Source organism: Chelmon rostratus, chromosome 2, assembly GCF_017976325.1.
Source record: "Chelmon rostratus isolate fCheRos1 chromosome 2, fCheRos1.pri, whole genome shotgun sequence".
Lineage (NCBI taxonomy): Eukaryota > Metazoa > Chordata > Actinopteri > Chaetodontiformes > Chaetodontidae > Chelmon > Chelmon rostratus.
In genome coordinates, this window is record NC_055659.1 from 19,150,090 (window position 1) to 19,169,792 (window position 19,703).

General features: G+C 43.5%; 2 protein-coding genes across 2 annotated transcripts; one reads left to right on the top strand and one right to left on the bottom strand.

The window, feature by feature from the left end:
* Nucleotides 1–1,506: 1,506 nt before the first annotated feature.
* Nucleotides 1,507–3,876, bottom strand: LOC121622459 (leucine-rich repeat neuronal protein 2-like). The gene has a single exon (XM_041959419.1). The coding sequence runs from the start codon at nt 3,874–3,876 to the stop codon at nt 1,507–1,509; it is 2,370 nt and encodes a 789-aa protein (XP_041815353.1).
* Nucleotides 3,877–17,127: 13,251 nt separating this feature from the next.
* LOC121614682 (acidic mammalian chitinase-like) lies at nt 17,128–19,703 on the top strand. The gene is made up of 11 exons (XM_041948679.1): nt 17,128–17,152; nt 17,301–17,330; nt 17,448–17,649; nt 17,774–17,830; nt 17,916–18,081; nt 18,280–18,404; nt 18,506–18,629; nt 18,714–18,896; nt 19,003–19,122; nt 19,211–19,349; nt 19,432–19,703. Exons 1-11 carry the CDS (start codon nt 17,128–17,130, stop codon nt 19,701–19,703), a joined length of 1,443 nt encoding a protein of 480 aa, XP_041804613.1.

A 19,703-nucleotide genomic window follows, 5' to 3' on the forward strand; every position in this document is an offset into this window, starting at 1 on the left:
AGTACTTGAGTACATGTAGTTACTTACTTTTATCCACTGAGAATGATATTGAAGTGTTCGGTGTTCATCCCTATGAATGCACAGTGCCCTGTCATTCAGTTTGAGAGTGATAATAGGTTCATTATGACCCTTGTGTTCCTTACTGTGTGATCACATACTGTGACTTGGGCTCTAACAAATATAATTAAACAATGAATATGCCAAGAATTGCAACTCATTTTACACTTAAGCAGCCCGCTTATATCCATTGTGCTAATTGGTAATAAGGACACTTGTACCTATAATAGATTTTACATTTTTTCATATCTGTCTTAATACAATACTCACAATGACATATGTTATTGGTTGCTGTAATTCTTCTTCTGGTGCAGTTATTATGCGGCTTCGTCAGTGTGTGTGTTAGTCAAATCATGTGGAAGGATAACAGTGATCAGTAACTCGACATACAAATGGGCATGTGGGTACTGTATGAGGACAGGCTCAAAAATGTGAACCTATCCATTAACCTTGTGCTCAGTTCCAGGTCTTATCCAGCAGGGGACACACTGTGTCTTGTGTTTGCTGAGTTGGTGTCAGATATCCAGAGCTATTATCACACTTATTGGTACTGTGGAGAAGTATGCAACTGTGTACACATTGGCAAGCAGCTGAGGCTGCAGGTGAATCCTAATATGTGACTTTTATGTAGGGGGTTTGGTTTAAGGTTACTCATCCGTCATGCTATGCTTACACAGCTGTTTATTGATATGATGGCCTGTTGTCATTGGATGATCTATATAGTCTATATTATGTGGTTAAAAACAGAAATAAACAGTAAAATAGTGTAAATTAAAAACATTTTATTGTATAATAGCTCAAAATAGAATTTAACACAATCACTTTCATATCACTTTATACTAAAAGAGGATGTTAGGCGGGGAGTCTGGATGAGTATACTGTATATGTACTGCAGGAGGGACAACCCAGTCCAAGGTACTGAAAGCTAAGCAAAAAGGTTGTTTACATCGATACAGGAGTTTCATTCAGCATCAGTCTCAAAACAGAGCTTCATCGGCTCGGAGAAAGTATGGTTCAGTCTGTGGAACATGTAGAGAAGAAACGTGACAAATACCCTGGAGGTCCGAGCCGCCCCCTCTGTAAATATCTGTCCCTGGAGTGAATCCGATTTTGTTTAGTTTCAGTCCAGTGGTCGTCGGCAGCTCAGACTGTTTCTCCTGTGTTCACTCGCTGTGCTGCAGGAGTATGATTGTCCAGTTTTATTTCCCTGGTTAGGGATTAGGCATTCTTTACAATACATCTTAACACAGAAACAATGTCAATATATACTTTATACGGTATATAAAATAAATACAAATCTCTTTCTACACTGCTGCTCTGATCCGGGACTCCTCTCTTCTAGCTCTGATCGTAAAGTGTATATTTGACATATGTGTGTCTGTTTGTGTGTATATGTGTGTGCATGTGTGTCAGTGTGTCTTGATTTGAATGCGGACAAACATAATTCTCTCAGCAGTCCTGGTGTAAAAGCAATTTCTCACTCTGCTTTGGCTGATGTTCATTGCTGCCCTCTGTCTTTTGACTGATGATCAGAGCCTTGGGACTTTTGATTTCCTGGAGGACGGTGCCGTGGTGCTTTCCTGCCCCCTCGCCAGGCTCAGTGTCCCAGCCCTGGCCTGCCAGCAGCAGCAGTATGAGTGCGAGGATCAGTAGTGTGACTGCTGTGGAGGTCAGCTCTGGGCTTAGCTGCAAGCTGGGCTGAGGCTCTGGGATATCCTTTGTCCTGAATGAAACACACTGAGTCTTTCTGCTCTCTCTTGATTTCCTGTTGGCATGCTTGGCTCCCTCACTGATCCCTAAATGTAGACACACTCGGTAAAAGGTCTCCGCCTGCAGGTGGGTCAGGTTGAAGCTCTGTGTACCAGCCAGGACGCGTGTGGTGTATGTAGGTGTGTGTGCGTTTGAGTATATGGCTTGCCAGGATAGGCGAGTTGATGGGAGATTGCGCCCGCTCTGCCAGGACAGGATAGCATAGTGTTGTCCGACCTCCCTCACCTCCAACCTGGCATCCGCTCTAAATAGTGGATATGTCTTCATAGCCGCCCCCCTCTTTCTTTTCTTTTCTCTGCCATGCACACCCACAGTAACACTGCGTGTATCTGCTCCAAGTGCATTCTCAGCTACACAGGTATACAATCCTGCCTCGCTGTGGGTGACCTTGTTCAGCTCCAGAGTTCCCTCAGGCAGTAGCCGGTAGTGTTTGGAGGGGTTACAAGGAGTATCATCTGGAGTCTGGCTGGGAGAGATGCTGGAGGCAGACGTGTGGTTGAATCCCTCAGAGGTTGTTAGGCTGTAACACGGAGCAGGAGCCGATAAACCTCTGGATGCGTGGCCAGGTGCAGGACCAAGTTTCAGCCCAGAGGGAGTCACCCAGTACAGTTCAGGCTGTGGATCTGCAAGAGCTCGGCAGTGTAAGACCAGTTTTCCTCCTTCTCTTACCCCAACGTAAGAGGGGAGGGAGCTGCTAGGGATCATGGGGAGGCATGAGGCCGACATCTCCCTGGAGGACACCTCTCTCACTCTGCGAGCTCTCAGCTCTGGGGGTTCAGAGCACAGTGTGGCCTGGGGTTGGATGAAACGCACCATCCGAGGTGCTTGCATGTATGCTTGCGTGTCTTCAATGTGAGGGTGAGGGGCCTCCTCAGCGGCCCAGTGAAACAGGCAGTCACATCGCAGTGGGTTGGAGTGTAAGCTCACCTCCTGAAGACTCGGGAGGGAGAGCATGACGTGCTGGTGCAGAGCACTCAGAGAGTTGGAGTTGAGCATTAGACTCTCCAGCCTGCTCAGCTGGAGGAAAGCCTGTGGATGAATGTAGGACAGTCGCGGGTTGTTGGTGATCTCGAGCTTGGTGAGCTCTGGAAGGTGCTCCAGGGCCGCTCTCTCAATGGACACCAAGTCCTCCATGTTGTTCAGGCCGAGCTCCTTCAGGTGGATCATGTCTCTGAAGTCCCCTGTCTCGATCAGTTTGATACGGTTCTTGTTGAGGTCTAGGAACTTCAGTCCTGGCACTCTCCTCAAGGCCTGAGTGGGGACCTTTGTCAGCCGGTTATCGTAGAAGGAGAGGCTTTCCAGGCCCTCCAGCCCTTCAAGTGCTTTTTCAGCCAAGCTTCTCAGACCCATACCACCAAGAACAAGACTCCGTAGGGATTTCAGGGCCAGGAAACCCTGCTCAGGCAGGACCTCCACAGGGTTTCCCCCAAGCATGAGAACTTCCAGGCGAGGCAAAGCCCTGAACCACCGCGGGTCAACAGTGGTGAGCCTGTTGTTGTTGATATGCAGACGCAGTAAGGAGTCCAGACCGAAGAACGCTCCAGGTGCTATTGAGCGTAAGTTGTTGTGGCTGAGGAAGAGTTCCTGCAAAGTTGGCAATGAGGAGAAGGAGGCATCAGGGAGACGGCTGAGATGGTTTTCCTCCAGGTGTAGAGACAGCAGAGAGGGGAGAGAGGAGCTCTGAGTTATCGTCCTCACACGGCTGAAGCGATTTTGAGAAAGGTCAAGGTCGGTGAGGTTGGGGAGTCCGTGCAGCGCCGCGGTGTCGAGCTCAGACAGAAGGTTACTCTGCAGGCGAAGCGTATGTGTGTTTGGTGGGATGGGTAATGGGAGCTTGGTCAACAGCAGGTCGTTGCAGTCCACAGTGGGAGCTTCGTGGTAGACAGAATCAGGGGAGAACCACGGCTTGATCTGGCACACACACCGCGACGGGCAGGAGACGTGCCATGGCAGCGCGTGAGGTAGCGAGCCCACTGTGCCGGGCACACACACACCGACGAACACACACAGGAGACACTGTGTATGTAGAAACACTAAAGCCGGCCTCATAATCCTCACAGGTCACAGGAGCTGATTCAGACAAGGTAAGGAAGAGGTTGTTATGAGGATGTGAGATGAATCATCTGGACCAGAAAAGAGTGTAAAGTCGAGTTATTAATGGCTTCAAGGTGTGTGTGCAAACTGTCAAAGGTAGGCTAGATGGTTCAGTGTGATCATTCATGAAAGTGATTATACTGACAGCATGCTTCAGACACACACAGAAATTCAAATGTGTATGTTCCCTTTGTAGTCCTCCACTCTGTTATACCGAGAGTGTTTTTATGAGTAACTTTGATTGGTAAAACAGGGGCTGCACAATGGCTGTAGCTCGATGACGGCCTTTGTTGTCACACCATTGATCTCATATCCTGGCCACGGGCGGAGGACTCATGGCTCGCAGCATGGCGGCTCACTGTTTTGTCAGAAAAACAAGAAGAGAGAGGAAGAGATTCAGAGAGAAAAACAGAAACTAAAATAATCCTATACTAAAATTAGCTGCTTAAAAATGAACGTGTCACCTAAATACCAACACATTTTAAAGTGTCATACATCACTTCCCACTCTAAACCAAGTTTGTGTGAATTCTGAAGACAGTAGAGGTCCTAGCAAGGTCACAGAATTTGCATGGATGTATTTTTCAAATTCATCAAAGCAGAAATACTCGGCAGCCCAGAAGAGCAAGGGAGAGGTGGAAAAGAGAAGATGGATGAGGATGAGAGAGAAAGCGTATAGAGGAGAATCTCTGTTTTCTAAAGAAGATCTGGCATTGATTGTAGTAGACAGACTAATTCACAAATTAAGGCAATCATGGTAAAAACTAGAAGAATGAACGAGGAAAACATAGGAGAATATGGCAGAAATAACTAAGAAAAGCAGTGTTCTGCTGTAGTTCCATTCTTTTTTCAGCCTACAGGAGAATAGGTAAATATGCAGGAGTGATGAAATCGTGTAGCACTTTAATATTTCATGCCAGTGCTTCACATTCAGTGTCTTTTAGAACATAGCGTCCCACAAATGTTATTTATTATGTAACAGTTAAAAAGACCCCAAGGATCTTTTACATTATCAGCCTTCTGTACTTAAGGGTATAATAGGAAAGACAGTGTGACTGTAGCTGCACAGAAAGACACACTCACACACACATAAACACACCAGTTACATCAGTATTTATGTTTACAGCATTTGAACCGTCTTATCCAGAGCGCCTGACAGTAGAACTCCTCGGTATTCATGGTACAGCACCATCACATTAACAGACTGCAGAGAGCAATGAGATCATCCCTATAGTTAGCTGACTGGTGGTGCAAAAACACTCGGACTAGCAAATATCTGCCTGTTCTTGATAGCAATTAAATGATGTTAGTTATTGTGTATTAAGTTACAACTGATAAAAAGCACAGCAGCATTTTTTGTTTCATAAATCTTCATTATTTGGTCATTTGGCCACTAGGGGGCAGCATGACAAGATGTATTGCAAACTTGTTAACACACACACAGCGCAACATTATTATGCCTTCATGATCATTTAATTTTCTATCCAACTGATGAATTTTAGTCAGTATTCACTCTCCTTTTCGGTCATGTCCCACCAGCTTCTGAGAAAAGTATCTGCTACGATAGCTGCTAAATCCTCCTCCGTGTCTAACAGCCAGTTGCCAACTTTTTGTCTTCAGGTTGGTGCTGAGAAAGTAGAGTTTAGAGAGTTTTTGAAAACAGCCCTCTGCTGCAGCGGTGAGAGTGAATCAAAACAAAGTCAAAGGTCGTAAAACCAAACTAATGGGCTGAAATGTGCTGAAGGGCTCTGTGGAGTCTCTATGGGTTTGAAACTACAAATGATAACTTTCACATTAGACATCCTCATTTGATTAATTTGATAATATGATAATATTAATTTAGCAGCTTTATGTTTCCCCAGCTGTTTTGTTTCCCATCAGGGCATCCACCTTTAATATACGCACCTACAGAACTGCAGGAATGCTAAAACTATTCATCAATACCATGATGCCCCTTTGTGTAGATTGCCATCTTCCAAATTATTGTGATTTTGTGTGTCATATTTTTAGAGACATTAGATAATTTAACGAACCATCACAGAGGGGCTGTAAGACCAGGTTCAACACTGTGCTTAAAAGGGTTCAAATATAGTGATGGTTTTTTAATTTGGTTATGTCATATTTGGGCTTCTGCACAAAAGAGTGGGTTCTTGTTGATGGGTTGAATTACATTATTACATGATCACACATTATTAGTTGTTGCATAGGTATTTAAGTTTACTTGGAATTCAGGCAATATTGGGAGAGTGACGCTTAAATGTCCTTTGTCTTCAGTATGTCGCTACCCGTCACTCTGATTGGAAAAAAAACAATATTCTGTGGGACACACAAGACTTGTTTTATGTGATACTGGTATTACACACATGCAGAGAAGCCATGCAAGGCTTACTGTGTAGTTGCCATGGAAACAAATCTCCCAGCCTCACTCTGTCTCAGTGTTTTGAGATGTACTTAGGAATTTGTTTTGGTCCAATCTGTGTATCAGTTGATAAGAACACAGATGAAAGACCAACTGAACTGAGGAAACTTGCGTGACTACATGTCTGAAGCTGCAAAACTGCACTGCAGCTTGACTCAATCTGTACGTGTTGGACAAATGAGGCAGTTTTCTCTGATGTAGATCTGTATGATTATAAATGGCGTTTTCATTAGGTGAACTTTTCACCTTTCACTTTCCATCCAGGGAGCTGCTGTGATAAAACTCTGCATCTGCCACAGAGGTCCGCAATCAACATGACTAACAGGAAGCGCTGTGCAACTCTGCAGGCTTTACCGTCTGTTAGCGGACGAGGAGAAAGTGTGGAGACGTGCTTGCCAAGTTTTCCCCACAAACAGGAAGGAGAACGAATCGACAGATTCAATTTAGCACAGTTACTGAGATGAGGAGAAAACCCATTAGCATTCAAACACCATGTAGTGTAATTGCATGAGCAGCACAAAGTGTGCTCTGTGTGTTCACATGACTCTGTGTGTACTTTGGGAGCTGTAACAGTAAAAACATAGGAGCAGTTCTTACCTCCTGGGGCTCTTCTTGCCATTCACTTTCATCTTCACTCTCTCATCTTTTCATATGCAACCTGCTCAATAATGGATTCATCATTTAATTTTGATGTCCCCCGTTTTTGTAATTTTCTCTCAAAAGCTCACAGTGTTTTTGGCAGTTTCAGGAAAGCACGACTGTGAACTGATGTGTGTATTCAAAGGACTTGTGCTGCGTTGTAATTTGAACTATTCAGGAATGGAAAGTTAAATAGATCTGGATGACTCAGCGGCTTTCATAACTGTGTTGTCCCTACTCTCCACAGTCTCCTTGTCCTGTGGATAAATTGAGAATATTTTTACTCTTAGTGGCCATTATTACTTCCCTGGCTCCTCTGACTCAGATTTCTTTGAAAGTATGTACTGTATGACTGCACAGTACCTCACACATTATCCAAAGCAGTACCCCGGCCATACGAGGATGAGTAATACTAACAAAAAGATGAAGCTGCACTGACCTTAATCCAAAATCTGATGTGATCCTCCAGCCAACAACTGAGGAAGAGGGAGTGTTTCTTCAACTACATGTAAATAGTTGCAGGATTTATGCTGCACAAATATGTTAGCTTTTCAAAGAAAGATGCAGATGCATGCCAGTCAGTCACAGCTGAGCAGTGACACATGAGTATAGCTCATGTTTCTGCTAATCTCATTGTAAATAAGTTGTGTGTCCCCTTTCAAAGCTTTGACAATACCCTTCCTTCTTAAAGTGGGAGTGAAAAACCTTGAAATCACACACTGACACTAACTTAAAACTCATCTTATCCCACTAGTCCATCCATGTCATGAAGACTCTTGAAACAGTATTCCGAAGACTTAGCACTGCACTCCTATAACACTGTCGGACCGACAGTTTAAAAAGAGGATTAAAATTGATGCAGCAGAGCCTGGTATACATATGTCAAAACCTGTCGCCTACATTACCCGCAGCACAACTCGACTTCCAACAGCTCAGCTTGCGGTTTTGGTGTTTTATGCGAGCAGCGGCTAACGTAGCACTGAGTTGCTAACTTCAAGTACAGATTAGAAGTGGGCTACATAGGTCTGGTAAAATCATGTCCTTCTAACTTCACAACAAAAGATTTTTTTTTTTCATTTTCAAACATCAGCCATGAAGATGAGGACTCATGTGACCTCACTTGAGGCAATTCATCAGATTCACAGCCAGGCCAAAGCCTTTATGCAGACGTCCAGTTTTGCATTATTGTGAATTTTTTGAGGATTTTATTGAGTCTCCCAAACCTACTTTTCTCAACATGCTGTACTACTCAACGTACCAGACTTTTGTGCATTTCTCTGGATTGTTTGACTTTCATATGCATCCTGAACCCAGCAGATACAGTGAAAGTTCCTGGATCAATACCTAGTCTACCCACGTTTCCATTGGAAAGGTTTTTCTTACATATATCCTGGATGTCAACCAATTAAACAATCAAATGCATCAAAAATTCTATTTGTGGGTTTACCTCTGTTAGACTTTATTGGCAAATTTGTGATTTGTGTGAGCACCTCACTTCACTTCAGTCTGCATCGGAGCTCCTGTTTACATTTGAGCTGTAACGGACACTTAACATTTGCCCCCCCCAAACTAACACACAAACCATTGCTTTCTAGAGATAAAGATGTCAACTATTGGATTTCTTTTTTGGAGAGAAAATCTGACATTTGACACACTAAACTGAAGATCTGTCACTTTCTAGAAACATTTCTTGCAATGTAGTTTGTGCCATGCAGTTCTAGGCTACATTTAGACAATTAGGTGTGAGATAATTGATTCAATGGTGGTGGTCTCTGTCCTCTACTAGGCAACTATCAGGAAGGCAATGGCTTGAAAGTTTTCCCGGTAGATGAGAAAAACATGCAGGAATTAAAAGTCTGTGTTATTTCAGACCTTCTGCAGAAGTTAAAGTCAAACATGGCTCTCCGTCGGCTCCATTCGGCTTTGCGTTTCTCATTCTGACAGAAAGAGACAGCCAGAGAAAAGCTTTTATGACCTACACTGGAATAATGGATAGAGGGATATAATAGGAAATACATGCTTGCATGAAATGGTCCATTGCATAAGGTTTGTTTGTGCTGTGCAGCTACGACACAGAGACGCTGGAACAGGGCGGATTGGAGAGAGGGAGGCTTTAGACAGCAGGAGAGAGGGAATTATGACAGAGGTGCTGGATGCAGAATCTAATAATAATAATAATAATACTGATTTAAAAATACAGAGACATACTGCCCTGCAGCTGAATCTGTTCCAGCATGCACAAAGACACACATATATGCTAACTTATGATTTATTTTGCCTCCTCTGCTAAAAGAGACCCCCTGAGCATCCCCATTGCTAACACACACACACACACGCACACACACACATACCTGCTACCTGCTACACCTTTGCATCAATACTGCTTTCACTCATAGAGACTGTGTTCATATGTGACTGCATGTCTGTGTGAGTGCTGCGATGTTCAGTTTGCTTAGAAAATCCTGTCAACATATTTCAGGTTTCTTACCGCAGCTGAAGCTCGGGCTACATGTCTCCCTGTCGTTCCTTCTTGTCTTCACGTGCTGTCAGTCTGTCTTTGCAAATGCTGCACGTGTCGGGATGTTTTTGTCTTCGTCTCCCTCTCAGTCATATGCTTGTGGATCTCTTAAGATTCCTGAAATATCACTTCCCTAGCTCTCTCCCCTCTCTGTCACTGGAGCTGAAGAGCAAATTGGCACAGACTGGATCTCTCTCTCTCTCTCTCTCTCCCTCCCTCCCTCTCTCTCCCTCCCTCTCTCTCTCTCTCACCCTCCAGCTAAAATGGAGATGAGGTGTGTTCTGCAGCAGAGCTTCTGTCCCTCTCATCTCTCCTCCTCTCTTTCTATTGCTCGCCTCACTCACTCTCTCCTTCTCTTTGCCACAAGCCCAAGGAAAAACCATTTGTGTTAGTTACAATGTGTTACTTTTCTGGATGAGAAGTTTTCTTTGGCTCCTGGTGGCATTTTAGTTTTCTGCCATCGTCTGCAGATTAAAGACCTGGTTTTAATGCTGGGCCATGGATAGCAGGTTACAAAGCAGCAGGAGATACACAGTTTCCGTGATGACAGTCTTTGTTTCTGTATTGCGGTATCTTCATTACAGTATCGATACATTGCTGATTGTACCTTGCTTCAGAGCTGAAGCTGTGTCTCACCGCCTCACTAAACAGACCTGTTGAATTAGTTCATTTCTCTTTCAATGTGGGAATCGTCTTTAAATCCTTACAAACGTGCAGTGCACATCGCACAGTGTGATTTCAGATCTCAGCTTTCTACTGTGTGAGCTGAAATCATTTTGTGAGCTGAGACAACTTCAGGTTTCAATAAGGTTTTAATGAGCCTTTTTCTAATGGTGCTTTGAGCTCACTGAAGCTCTCATACACCATACCCAAAGGGTATGCCCGAAAGTGTGTATCATTAAAACAATGAAACATAGAAACTGATATAGTAATTAAACCCTCTGTGCTGACTAGCAAGCAATGATAGAGAACAGAAGAGAAAACAATGCACTTTAATGCATGTACGGTTTAGATTCTGGTTCTGAGGAGGGAGAGTGAATTCACTTTTACTTGTTTGTTACATTTCTACAATTCCAGCAGCCTCAGTGTTTTCTCTCCAACAGCTCCTGTATAATGCCAAATTGACAGGTGGTGGCTGCTGGTGGTAATTTATGTATGAAAGAACAGTCATTTAGTCCAGTTTGTGTGTAGAGGTTGAGAGGCTCTCTGGCTTACTGCAGCATGCATATATTTTCAATAACATCGCCATAGCTCTGTAAGCAATAACATATGTCATTACTCTGGCTATATATTGAAAATAATGAAGGCAATATAGTTTGACTGTACTGGGATGGAGGTATAACTCAGCTTTGCGGATTGCTTCAGGCTGCAGCAATAGTAACATGATACAGTAAATAGCATGCATGCATGCATGCGGCACTGTAATACCCATGTGGGAATTAACTTGGAAATAAAAGACACTCTGCCTTTCATACAAATGGTGTGAGGCAGGTGGAGACTGAAGCGGCAGTTTGTGCAAAGAGCACCTGCAGTTAAAGCAGCGGCGCACATGTGAGTGTTGACAGTAAATGTGACTTGAAGCGGATTGTCAAATTTGTGCAGTGAGATGCGATGATGGGTGAGATGGGCAGCTAATGCAGCGTGGAAGCGACTTTCACATTGCTCCCTTAATCCGTTTTTTGCTACCTGTGTGACGGGTCTCAACACAGAATCCCAACCTGAAGTTTGGTTTTCTTTTGGTTATTACCAAATGTTATTTCTAAAGCTGCTGTAATCAATATTTTTGTGAATTAACAATGGATCAAATGTCTACAGAAAAAGCATGTGACCATGTTGATTATGACCAACACACAGTACATAATTTCTGCCTCTGGGGGTCTCTCAATCAAACAATTAAAAGAAAAGACATACTTTGATGATGTAATGAAGTAGCATGGGATCATGGACACTCTTGTCTTCATTGTCTTCATCAACCACCATTGCCCATGAAAATCTATGTGACGTGACTCAGACAGAAATGTTCACAGACAAGGTAATGTATTAAAGTTTTATCCATGTTACGTTTAGTCAAGTTCGCTGACTTTCGTCCTCACTCTCTGAAGCATCATCTGGTGTCACCTTCCCAGGACCAAACAACATGCAAAAGTTAGCAACTAGCTGGTGAACATAGAAAGACCCACATTTCCCTCAGGAGTTGATGAAAACCAAAAACTGAGCTAAAAGTCAATATTGGACTTTCTCCATGTAGACAAAAACAAGACTGCAAATGAATGATAATGTTGCTAACATGTTACACCTCAATACGACCATAACATCAGTGGTAAGTGTACATGTTGTTTCTGCTGCCCCCAAGTGGCCAAAAAGAATCAGCTAATGCAGGTTTAAAGGTACTTTCTTCTATCGCCCCATCAATTATCTCTGTCCATGTGTTTTAGGATGCTTGAGTCAAAATTAAACACTTTTACTAAGTAGTTACCCTCCTCATCAGTATTACTGCACAGCACAACTTAAGAAGTTTAAGTTGTACACAAATGCAGATATATTACTACTCAGTCCTGATGCATGCAAAATATTGAACCTGTGGGAACAGAACTTCATGATCAGGGCACACAAGTCTTTGCTACCATACCTGCACAGATGTATTTGCCTATTTTTTAGGTTTCTGAGACCACATGTGCCAAATCACACCTTTGGATCACCAGATGTGGAAACTAATGGATATTCTGCATGACATCCAGTGTCCTTACTGGGTTAAACAATGCTGACAGGTGCCAGAAACTTGCACAAGGACATGCATTTTTTATTCTAGCACTAAGAGAGCTTATTAAACGAAGTGCTTGTGAAGAGTGAAGAGAGGTGTAGAAACACAGCCTCTGGTCAGTGATGAAAAATACACCAGGGCTGACGTTGAATCATGCAGACTTTGAGCAGTTCCTCCACAGTATGAAAACAGGAGCTGAGGTGGTTCTGTGTTATGGTATATGATTCACCTTTTGCTTTTATGATCACTGACCTTTCACTAATGAGGATAAAAATGACAGACACACTCATATAGCTCCCTATATATCCTCCTCGTTTTTGTTTTCATCTTGTTCACATTTACAGGAATGGTAGAGATGGTATGGTAGAGAGGATGTGTGTGCATCTGAGTGGGTGTGTGGTGACTGAAGATCAGGACGAGTGGTTGTGAAAGAAAGAAAAGGAGGATAGAGACGAGCAACTGCAGAGTATACTGTGAGACGGAAGAGCAATAGAAAGGAGAGAATGGAAAGAAGAGAACAGAGAAGTCAGCTAACTTGAAATATGAAGCATTTCTGCAGCTTGTGGCCTTATATTAATGTGTATTAATTGTGTGTGTGTATACGTGTGTGTGTGTGTGTGTGCGCGCGCGCGCGTCTGACTTGACTCTCTAATGGCTTTCCCCTTCATTTGCTTGATTCATTCAGGAGCCAACACACAAAAGCACACACACCCACATGCCCTGCTGACTGAAAGGCAGCAAGGATAAGTGGTAGCTCGCTGAAAGGAAGGGAGAGAGAGGAGGTCGCCATAGCAACACTGGGGGGTTGTCGCTTTTATTGGAGAAAGAAAATCAGCTCTGCCTATCCTCTTATCTCTCCTGACTCGCTCAGTTCTTTCTCTGTCTCACCTTTCTTTTTCTCTGTGTGTTAATTTCATCTCCACGAGCTGACGTCAACTGCCTGGGACAACTACAGGACACGTGAAAATTCAAGTCACGTCTGCTGTTTTCTCAGCAATTTCATTTTGCAACGTGGCTGAGGTTACAGTATCATGTATGATGCTGTATTTAAAATGTGTTTCCTTAATGGTTCTTCTGAATGAACAAAACATTTTTCACGTCAGTCTGTACAGGAAATACGTTTGCTTGTGTCTAATATTTTAAGGATAAGAAGCAGCGTTAAAGTAAGTCATCCTTGTTGCAACACAACATGTGGCACATATCTGAGGGTGTGTTTTCAGCTGTCAGAGAGCCAAGGTCCTAAATCAAATTCACTGGAATTATTAGTAAATTGACTCTTTGTTTTCAGTATATCTGAACAGAAGCAAGCCTGTCTGTCAAGTTTAGGAATGTGGCTCATGTGTCACAAAAAGCTGGCATGCAGCATTCGCACACACACAATCGGGTGCAAAAAATCTGCCACGGGATGCACATAATAGCACATGATGGCAGTGGTTGCATGTGAACACGCTGAAAATGTGGTATGCTAATGCATGACATAGCATCTCTTCCCTGTCACAGCACTTGAATCCTGTTCACAGGTGGACTGTTCTCCAGCTGATGATGATCAAGGACTCAAGGACAACCCTCCCACATCGCAGCTAAATGCGTATGTGAGCATGTGTGCAAGTGGAAACAGGGCCAAGAGAAAATGATTGAGAATTTGCTGCCATGGTGACAAGCCCTAGCAGTATCTAGTAGAGATGGGCTGTTGAGAAGCCTGCCTTTTGCAGGAGGGAGGTGGAGGCGTGCGAGGGTGGAAGGGGGGGAGAGCGGAGGGACAGAGGTAGATGGAGGGAAGTGAACACAGACTGCTACTCACATTTTCCACAATATTCACATTTTGAAGTTGCTATCAACAGCATGTGCAGAGTGACATCATACTGTAGTTTCATGCCTTTTGACGCTCTGCAAGCTGAAAACAGAAAAGAAAAAAAGACACTTGTTATGCCTTAAATATGCACTCCTACATCTCTGAGGAGGCTCAAGAAAAATCACACACACAGTGTTCAGAGCGACTGCTAATTGTACAACTTAATCACACCTGCTCCCCCGCTAGGAAAGAACCCAAAATAGAAATTAATGTTTTATAATTACACACTTCTCTGAGATTTTGTAGGTTGCCGTTTTACACACAGGAGCAGATGGGTGTATTTCAGTGGCTTCACAAAGATAAAGTTATTAGTTATGATTAATTATCATTTCCATGCGTCATATTTCAATTAACTAGCACAGTGTGTGTGTTTGTGTGCGTGTGTGTCCGTGGGTGTGTGTGTGTAGTATGCGACTGTGTATATTGCGTGGGAGATGGCAACAGGTCTGTGTTTATCTGCCAGTTCCCTGTGCACGGTTGCCATGGTGAAAGAGTTTGGTTTGCGGTTCAATAAGCTCAATGTACTTTGTCTCTGCAGCAAAAAGGAGAAGAACATTCGTAGTTTAAAACCGGCTTTGCTCCTAGCATTTTAAAAAGTTTTGCACATTTCAAAGAGCAGATGACATCGCTAGAGGGTGAATGATATTGATCCAAGAATAAACTGTCTCATATTCTTCACCACCTTATACAAAAAGACCAAAATGGACTGTGCATGGCTTATTGACTCTATCTGGTGGTGAGATTTGGTAGCACATCTAACATTATGGCCATTTACTCAAACAACAATCATGCACAGACTGTTATGTTATTATATTGTCATCATTTAAGTGTTGGCCAAACTCAATTACTTCCTCCTTCCAACTGCATTCAAATCACTTTCGCTGACATAAAAAGAAAAACTGAGCAGACGTTTCAAAATGCCTACAAATGAAAACTGCAGCACCTCCCTGTTTACAGTAGGTTTGATAAAGTAGATGTTATGTAATAACAAGACAAATCTTTTAAAATTGACCCATTATACAAAGCCATATGAGTCATGATGCAACAGTGATGCAGACACATAAAACAGACCATATACAGTATAGACTACAGCACGGGTTGAACGAACTACAGTATGCTGAAACTCTCATGCAATAGGCTGGTACTTTTCACACTGCATTATCAAGTAGTTTAGCACTGAGCTGTTGGCAGGGAAAACACTTTGCTGTTGACAATCAAACCATTTTTAGAATGACAATTAAAAGCAAGGACTGGCTGTGCAGCTCAGAAGTGATTATGTGAATACTGGAAACAGCATTTCATGGCGTTATATGGGAACCTGTAGTTCCACTATCACTGCTGCCTCAGTGTTGGTGGTATGCCCTGTGTATTTTAGTCAGCATTGTGACTCTGGAGACGACAACGCCAGCTGCTCCTCCGCTTTGGTCCAGACTGACGTATCTGAACAACTGTTTAATGAACTGCTATCAACTGGGTACCAATATCTAAGGTGTCCAGAGGATTTTTCCTAATGACTTTGGTGATCAACATTTAGTGCTACCAGCAGGTCAAAACTTTCACTCATGCAGGGAAATTATCCACTGTTTTTTTCTCTAGTGCCTCCATCATGTTTTTGGTTTTCAGTGAAATGGCGTTGGCGTTTAGTTCAAAGCACCACCACTGTGTCTAAGTCCAGCCTCACTCAGCTGCTAGCAGGGCTATAGACCCTTAGCTTCTAGCCTTTATCACAACACAAGAATCTTATTGTGACTCACTGTGGCTGTATTGGACAGCCCCCAGTTGTGATCTAGCCATGAATGCGTGGCCTGGATGAATACAGGTTGAAATGTATCCTGTATTATAATCTCATCCACCCTCATTTGATGCAGCTATAAATGCTACATCTGAAAGTTGTTTCCCACCATTTCTATTAGCTATTAATGTATTTCAAATGCTGTGTAGCTGTATGTGAACAGGACTTAAAATATCAGACAGGATGATTATATGTTGAGGTCCTTTGTAATTGTTAATTAATTTCTTCATCAGTTTTTACAAATATGATGGTTTGCCCCACGAGCCCCTCACTGTTGGCTTCTGAATGTCCAGCCAGTCTCCATCTGCAGCTCATTTGTTATTGTTTGTGTGTGGTGCCATTTCATGCTGATCATTATTTAAATACTACATGGATTTGGTTTGTAATTAATTTTATTCAAAAAGCACTTCTTCTGCTTTCATCTTCCATTTAAACCTTTTTAAAGGTGACTGTTTCTGCCTAAATAACTAAGTGCTACTCTCAGTGAAAAAAGTTGACTTTCATAGATGGAGCATAAATGGCAGCTCTGAGTGTAAAACATTACTAGTCAGTGTCTGTTAATGAAGATTTAAAGCCAGGGTAAGACTAAATTCACAATCCACATCAAACTGCGCTCACCAAACTGCTGATCCACATTCAAGGACCGGATAAAAAGCGTCTTTCTATTGCAACTGCAGCACTGCAGCTAATTTCAAGGACAGACGAGCAGTGAAAAATAGCATTAAACCATGTGCTTAGCTGATAAGTGCAAAAGAGAACATGAGGAGGACTGAGTAAACACCAGTATCAAACAACTTACATAAGTGGGAGATTTTATAATGTACATTTGGCTAAGAACTATTTGGGTTTTAGTGAAATACAACCAAAAGCAACTACAAAAAAATGTTACTTATAAATATTGGAAACGTTCATTAACCAGCTATGTACTCAGAATACTGAAACACTTACAGACATACACACAAATACAAACATAAAAACTTAATTTGCCAACAGCAGTAACCTTGAAAATATCATATTTTATCGGGTCATACCATTATCAAAAGGTGCTTGAAAGTTATCAGTTCCTTCCTGAACTCCAATGAAACATTGGTCTTGACCAAACAAATCAATGAGTTTGATCTTGGGGTAGTCAAACCACAACAAACATATTTTTGGATATCGCAGATATGTGAAGGAAATGAGCAGTATAAAAGAGCCTGCTGGGCCTCAGGCTGTACACAGGCAACATGGGCAAGCTGCTCGTCTGCGTCGGTAAGATCAGCTCCTAAAGAAACTTCTGAAACTTTGTTGCTACACATTTGAACTTAATTTTATCTTGTGCATAATTCAGATTGATTCTAATTACCTATTTAACTTGCCTCCTCCTCCTCCTCTTTAATTCTGTCTCTGCACTCTGCAGGACTGGCTCTCCTGCTGCACATGCAGCTTGGTAATTATATCCGTTATCCATTCACCCTTCATGGGATATACTACGTATGTATGTACTGTATGTAGACGCATTTAAGTTTGTAACATAATGTAAGACCAATCGTTCCATATGTTGCAGGATCATCCTACATCCTCTCCTGTTACTTCACTAACTGGGCACAGTACCGTCCTGGAGCAGGCAAGTTTTTGCCCACCAACATTGACCCATGTCTCTGTGACCACCTCATCTATGCCTTTGCTGGAATGAACAACAACATGATCACAACCACCGAGTGGAATGATGTGACACTCTACGGACAGTTCCAGGCCCTGAAGAACCAGTTAGTATACACAAACGCTCAGCGTGTGACTCCAGCACACGTGAAAACATGCGTTAATACATAGAAGCATGCACGCACACAGATGAGAGCGAGAGGTTGAGGTGGATGTTGTTGCTGCTTGCAGGAACAGCAACCTGAAGACTCTGTTGGCTATCGGAGGATGGACCTTTGGTACTCAGAAGTAAGCAGTGACAGAATGAGGACCGATGCTCTCACCAGGACGGACTTGAAGCACAGGTAGAACTCTGTCTGTCTTCTGTCTCCAGGTTCACAACTATGGTGTCCTCTGCTGCCAATCGTCAGACCTTCATCAACAGTGCGATCACGTTCCTGCGTCAGTACCAGTTTGATGGTCTAGATATCGACTGGGAGTACCCCGGCTCCCGTGGCTCCCCAGCTGAGGATAAGCAGCTCTTTACTGTACTGGTTCAGGTCAGACATATTGCTATTGAGTTTCTGGCTACAGACAATGTCAGGTTGTCTGTGGAAGCAGGCATGCCGCCATTACTGCGGTGGCGCCTCACTTGTAAACCCACATAGAAACTGTATGTAGATTTTTCTTGTTGCGGGCTTTGGCTAAACTATAGTCATAGTCACTGTAGCTGCTTGTCTCTCCTCTCCTGTTTGTAGGAGCTGATGAGTGCCTTTGAGGAGGAGGGCAAGAATACCAACCGTCCCCGTCTGATGCTGACTGCTGCTGTCTCTGCTGGAAAGGCAACCATCGACTCTGCATACCAGATTGCCCAGCTTGGAGCGTCAGTACATGAGCAGAAACATGCAAACATTACACACCCTTACATTTGTTTCACAGATGACAGCCATTACTATAACATTAATCCTCATGTCTGTTTGCCAGTGTGCTGGACTACTTCCACGTCATGAGCTATGACTTCCACACTTCAGGGGAGGCCAGTGTCGGAGAGAACAGCCCCCTGTACAAGGGCCCTGCCGACCAGGGCTCCATGATCTACTTCAATGTGGTGGGTGAGGGCTGCTGCTGTGAATTAATACACATTTTATTACAGAACAGACACTCACACTGACCTGATCTCTCTCATGTATAGGACTATGCTATGAACTACTGGAAGAGCAACGGTGCCCCTGGTGGGAAGCTTCTGGTAGGTTTCCCCACCTATGGCCACTCCTTCCTGCTGGCCTCCTCTAACACAGCTGTGGGAGCTCCTGCCAAGGGACCCGGAGCTGCCGGACCTTTCACTCGTCAGGCTGGCTTGCTGGCCTACTACGAGGTTTATTCATCTTGTTCTGAATCTGTGCATGTATATACTATAAAACAGGACAGTTTATTGAAGGCACATGTGTTGTGTGGATCCTTAAATCTGTCCCTCCCATTAGATCTGCACTTTCCTGAACCAAGCAGCCACCCAGGCTTGGGACAGTCCCCAGGATGTGCCATATGCCTGCAATCAGGGAACCTGGATTGGATATGACAATGTTAAGAGCTTCCAAATTAAGGTATGAAGTTGTATTTCATTATCTAAATTCCGATCACAAAGATTGAAGGTTACTCAATCGTTGATTTCACCTCTCATCCACTCAACAGACTCAGTGGTTGCAGCAGAACAGCTATGGTGGAGCCATGGTGTGGAGTTTGGATATGGACGACTTCAGTGGCGCTTTCTGTGGCCAGGGAAAATACCCCCTGATCAACGCCATCAAGAGTGGACTGGGAACTGGAGCTTGTACGCATGAACCACACATCCTCTGGTAATAAATATATTGAGATTGTTTACATCTTTCAAATTCTTTAATTTCGCTCCTCAGCCTGCAGTGCTGGTCCTGGCACCCTGTCTCCAGTCACACCAACCCAGCCGGCTCAGCCGCAGCCTGGTGGCAGCAGCGGCAGCAGTGGTGGTAGCGGCGGCGGCGGCAGCAGCACGGGATCCGGCTTCTGTGCTGGCAAGTCTAACAGACTCTACCCTGACCCAGCCAACAAGAGCTACTTCTATTATTGCTACCAGGGAAATACATACGTCCAGCACTGCAGCGTCGGCCTGGTGTTCGATGACAGCTGCAAGTGCTGCAATTGGACTTAA

Excerpts from the sequence above, each read along its gene's own strand:
- LOC121614682 (XM_041948679.1), top strand. The coding sequence starts at position 17,128 with ATGGGCAAGCTGCTCGTCTGCGTCG. Across the intron at positions 18,630-18,713 it reads CCATGATCTACTTCAATGTG|GACTATGCTATGAACTACTG; the intron begins GTGGGTGAGGGC and ends TCTCATGTATAG. Across the intron at positions 19,350-19,431 it reads TGGACTGGGAACTGGAGCTT|CCTGCAGTGCTGGTCCTGGC; the intron begins GTACGCATGAAC and ends TTCGCTCCTCAG.
- LOC121622459 (XM_041959419.1), bottom strand. The coding sequence starts at position 3,876 with ATGAGGCCGGCTTTAGTGTTTCTACATACACAGTGTCTCCTGTGTGTG.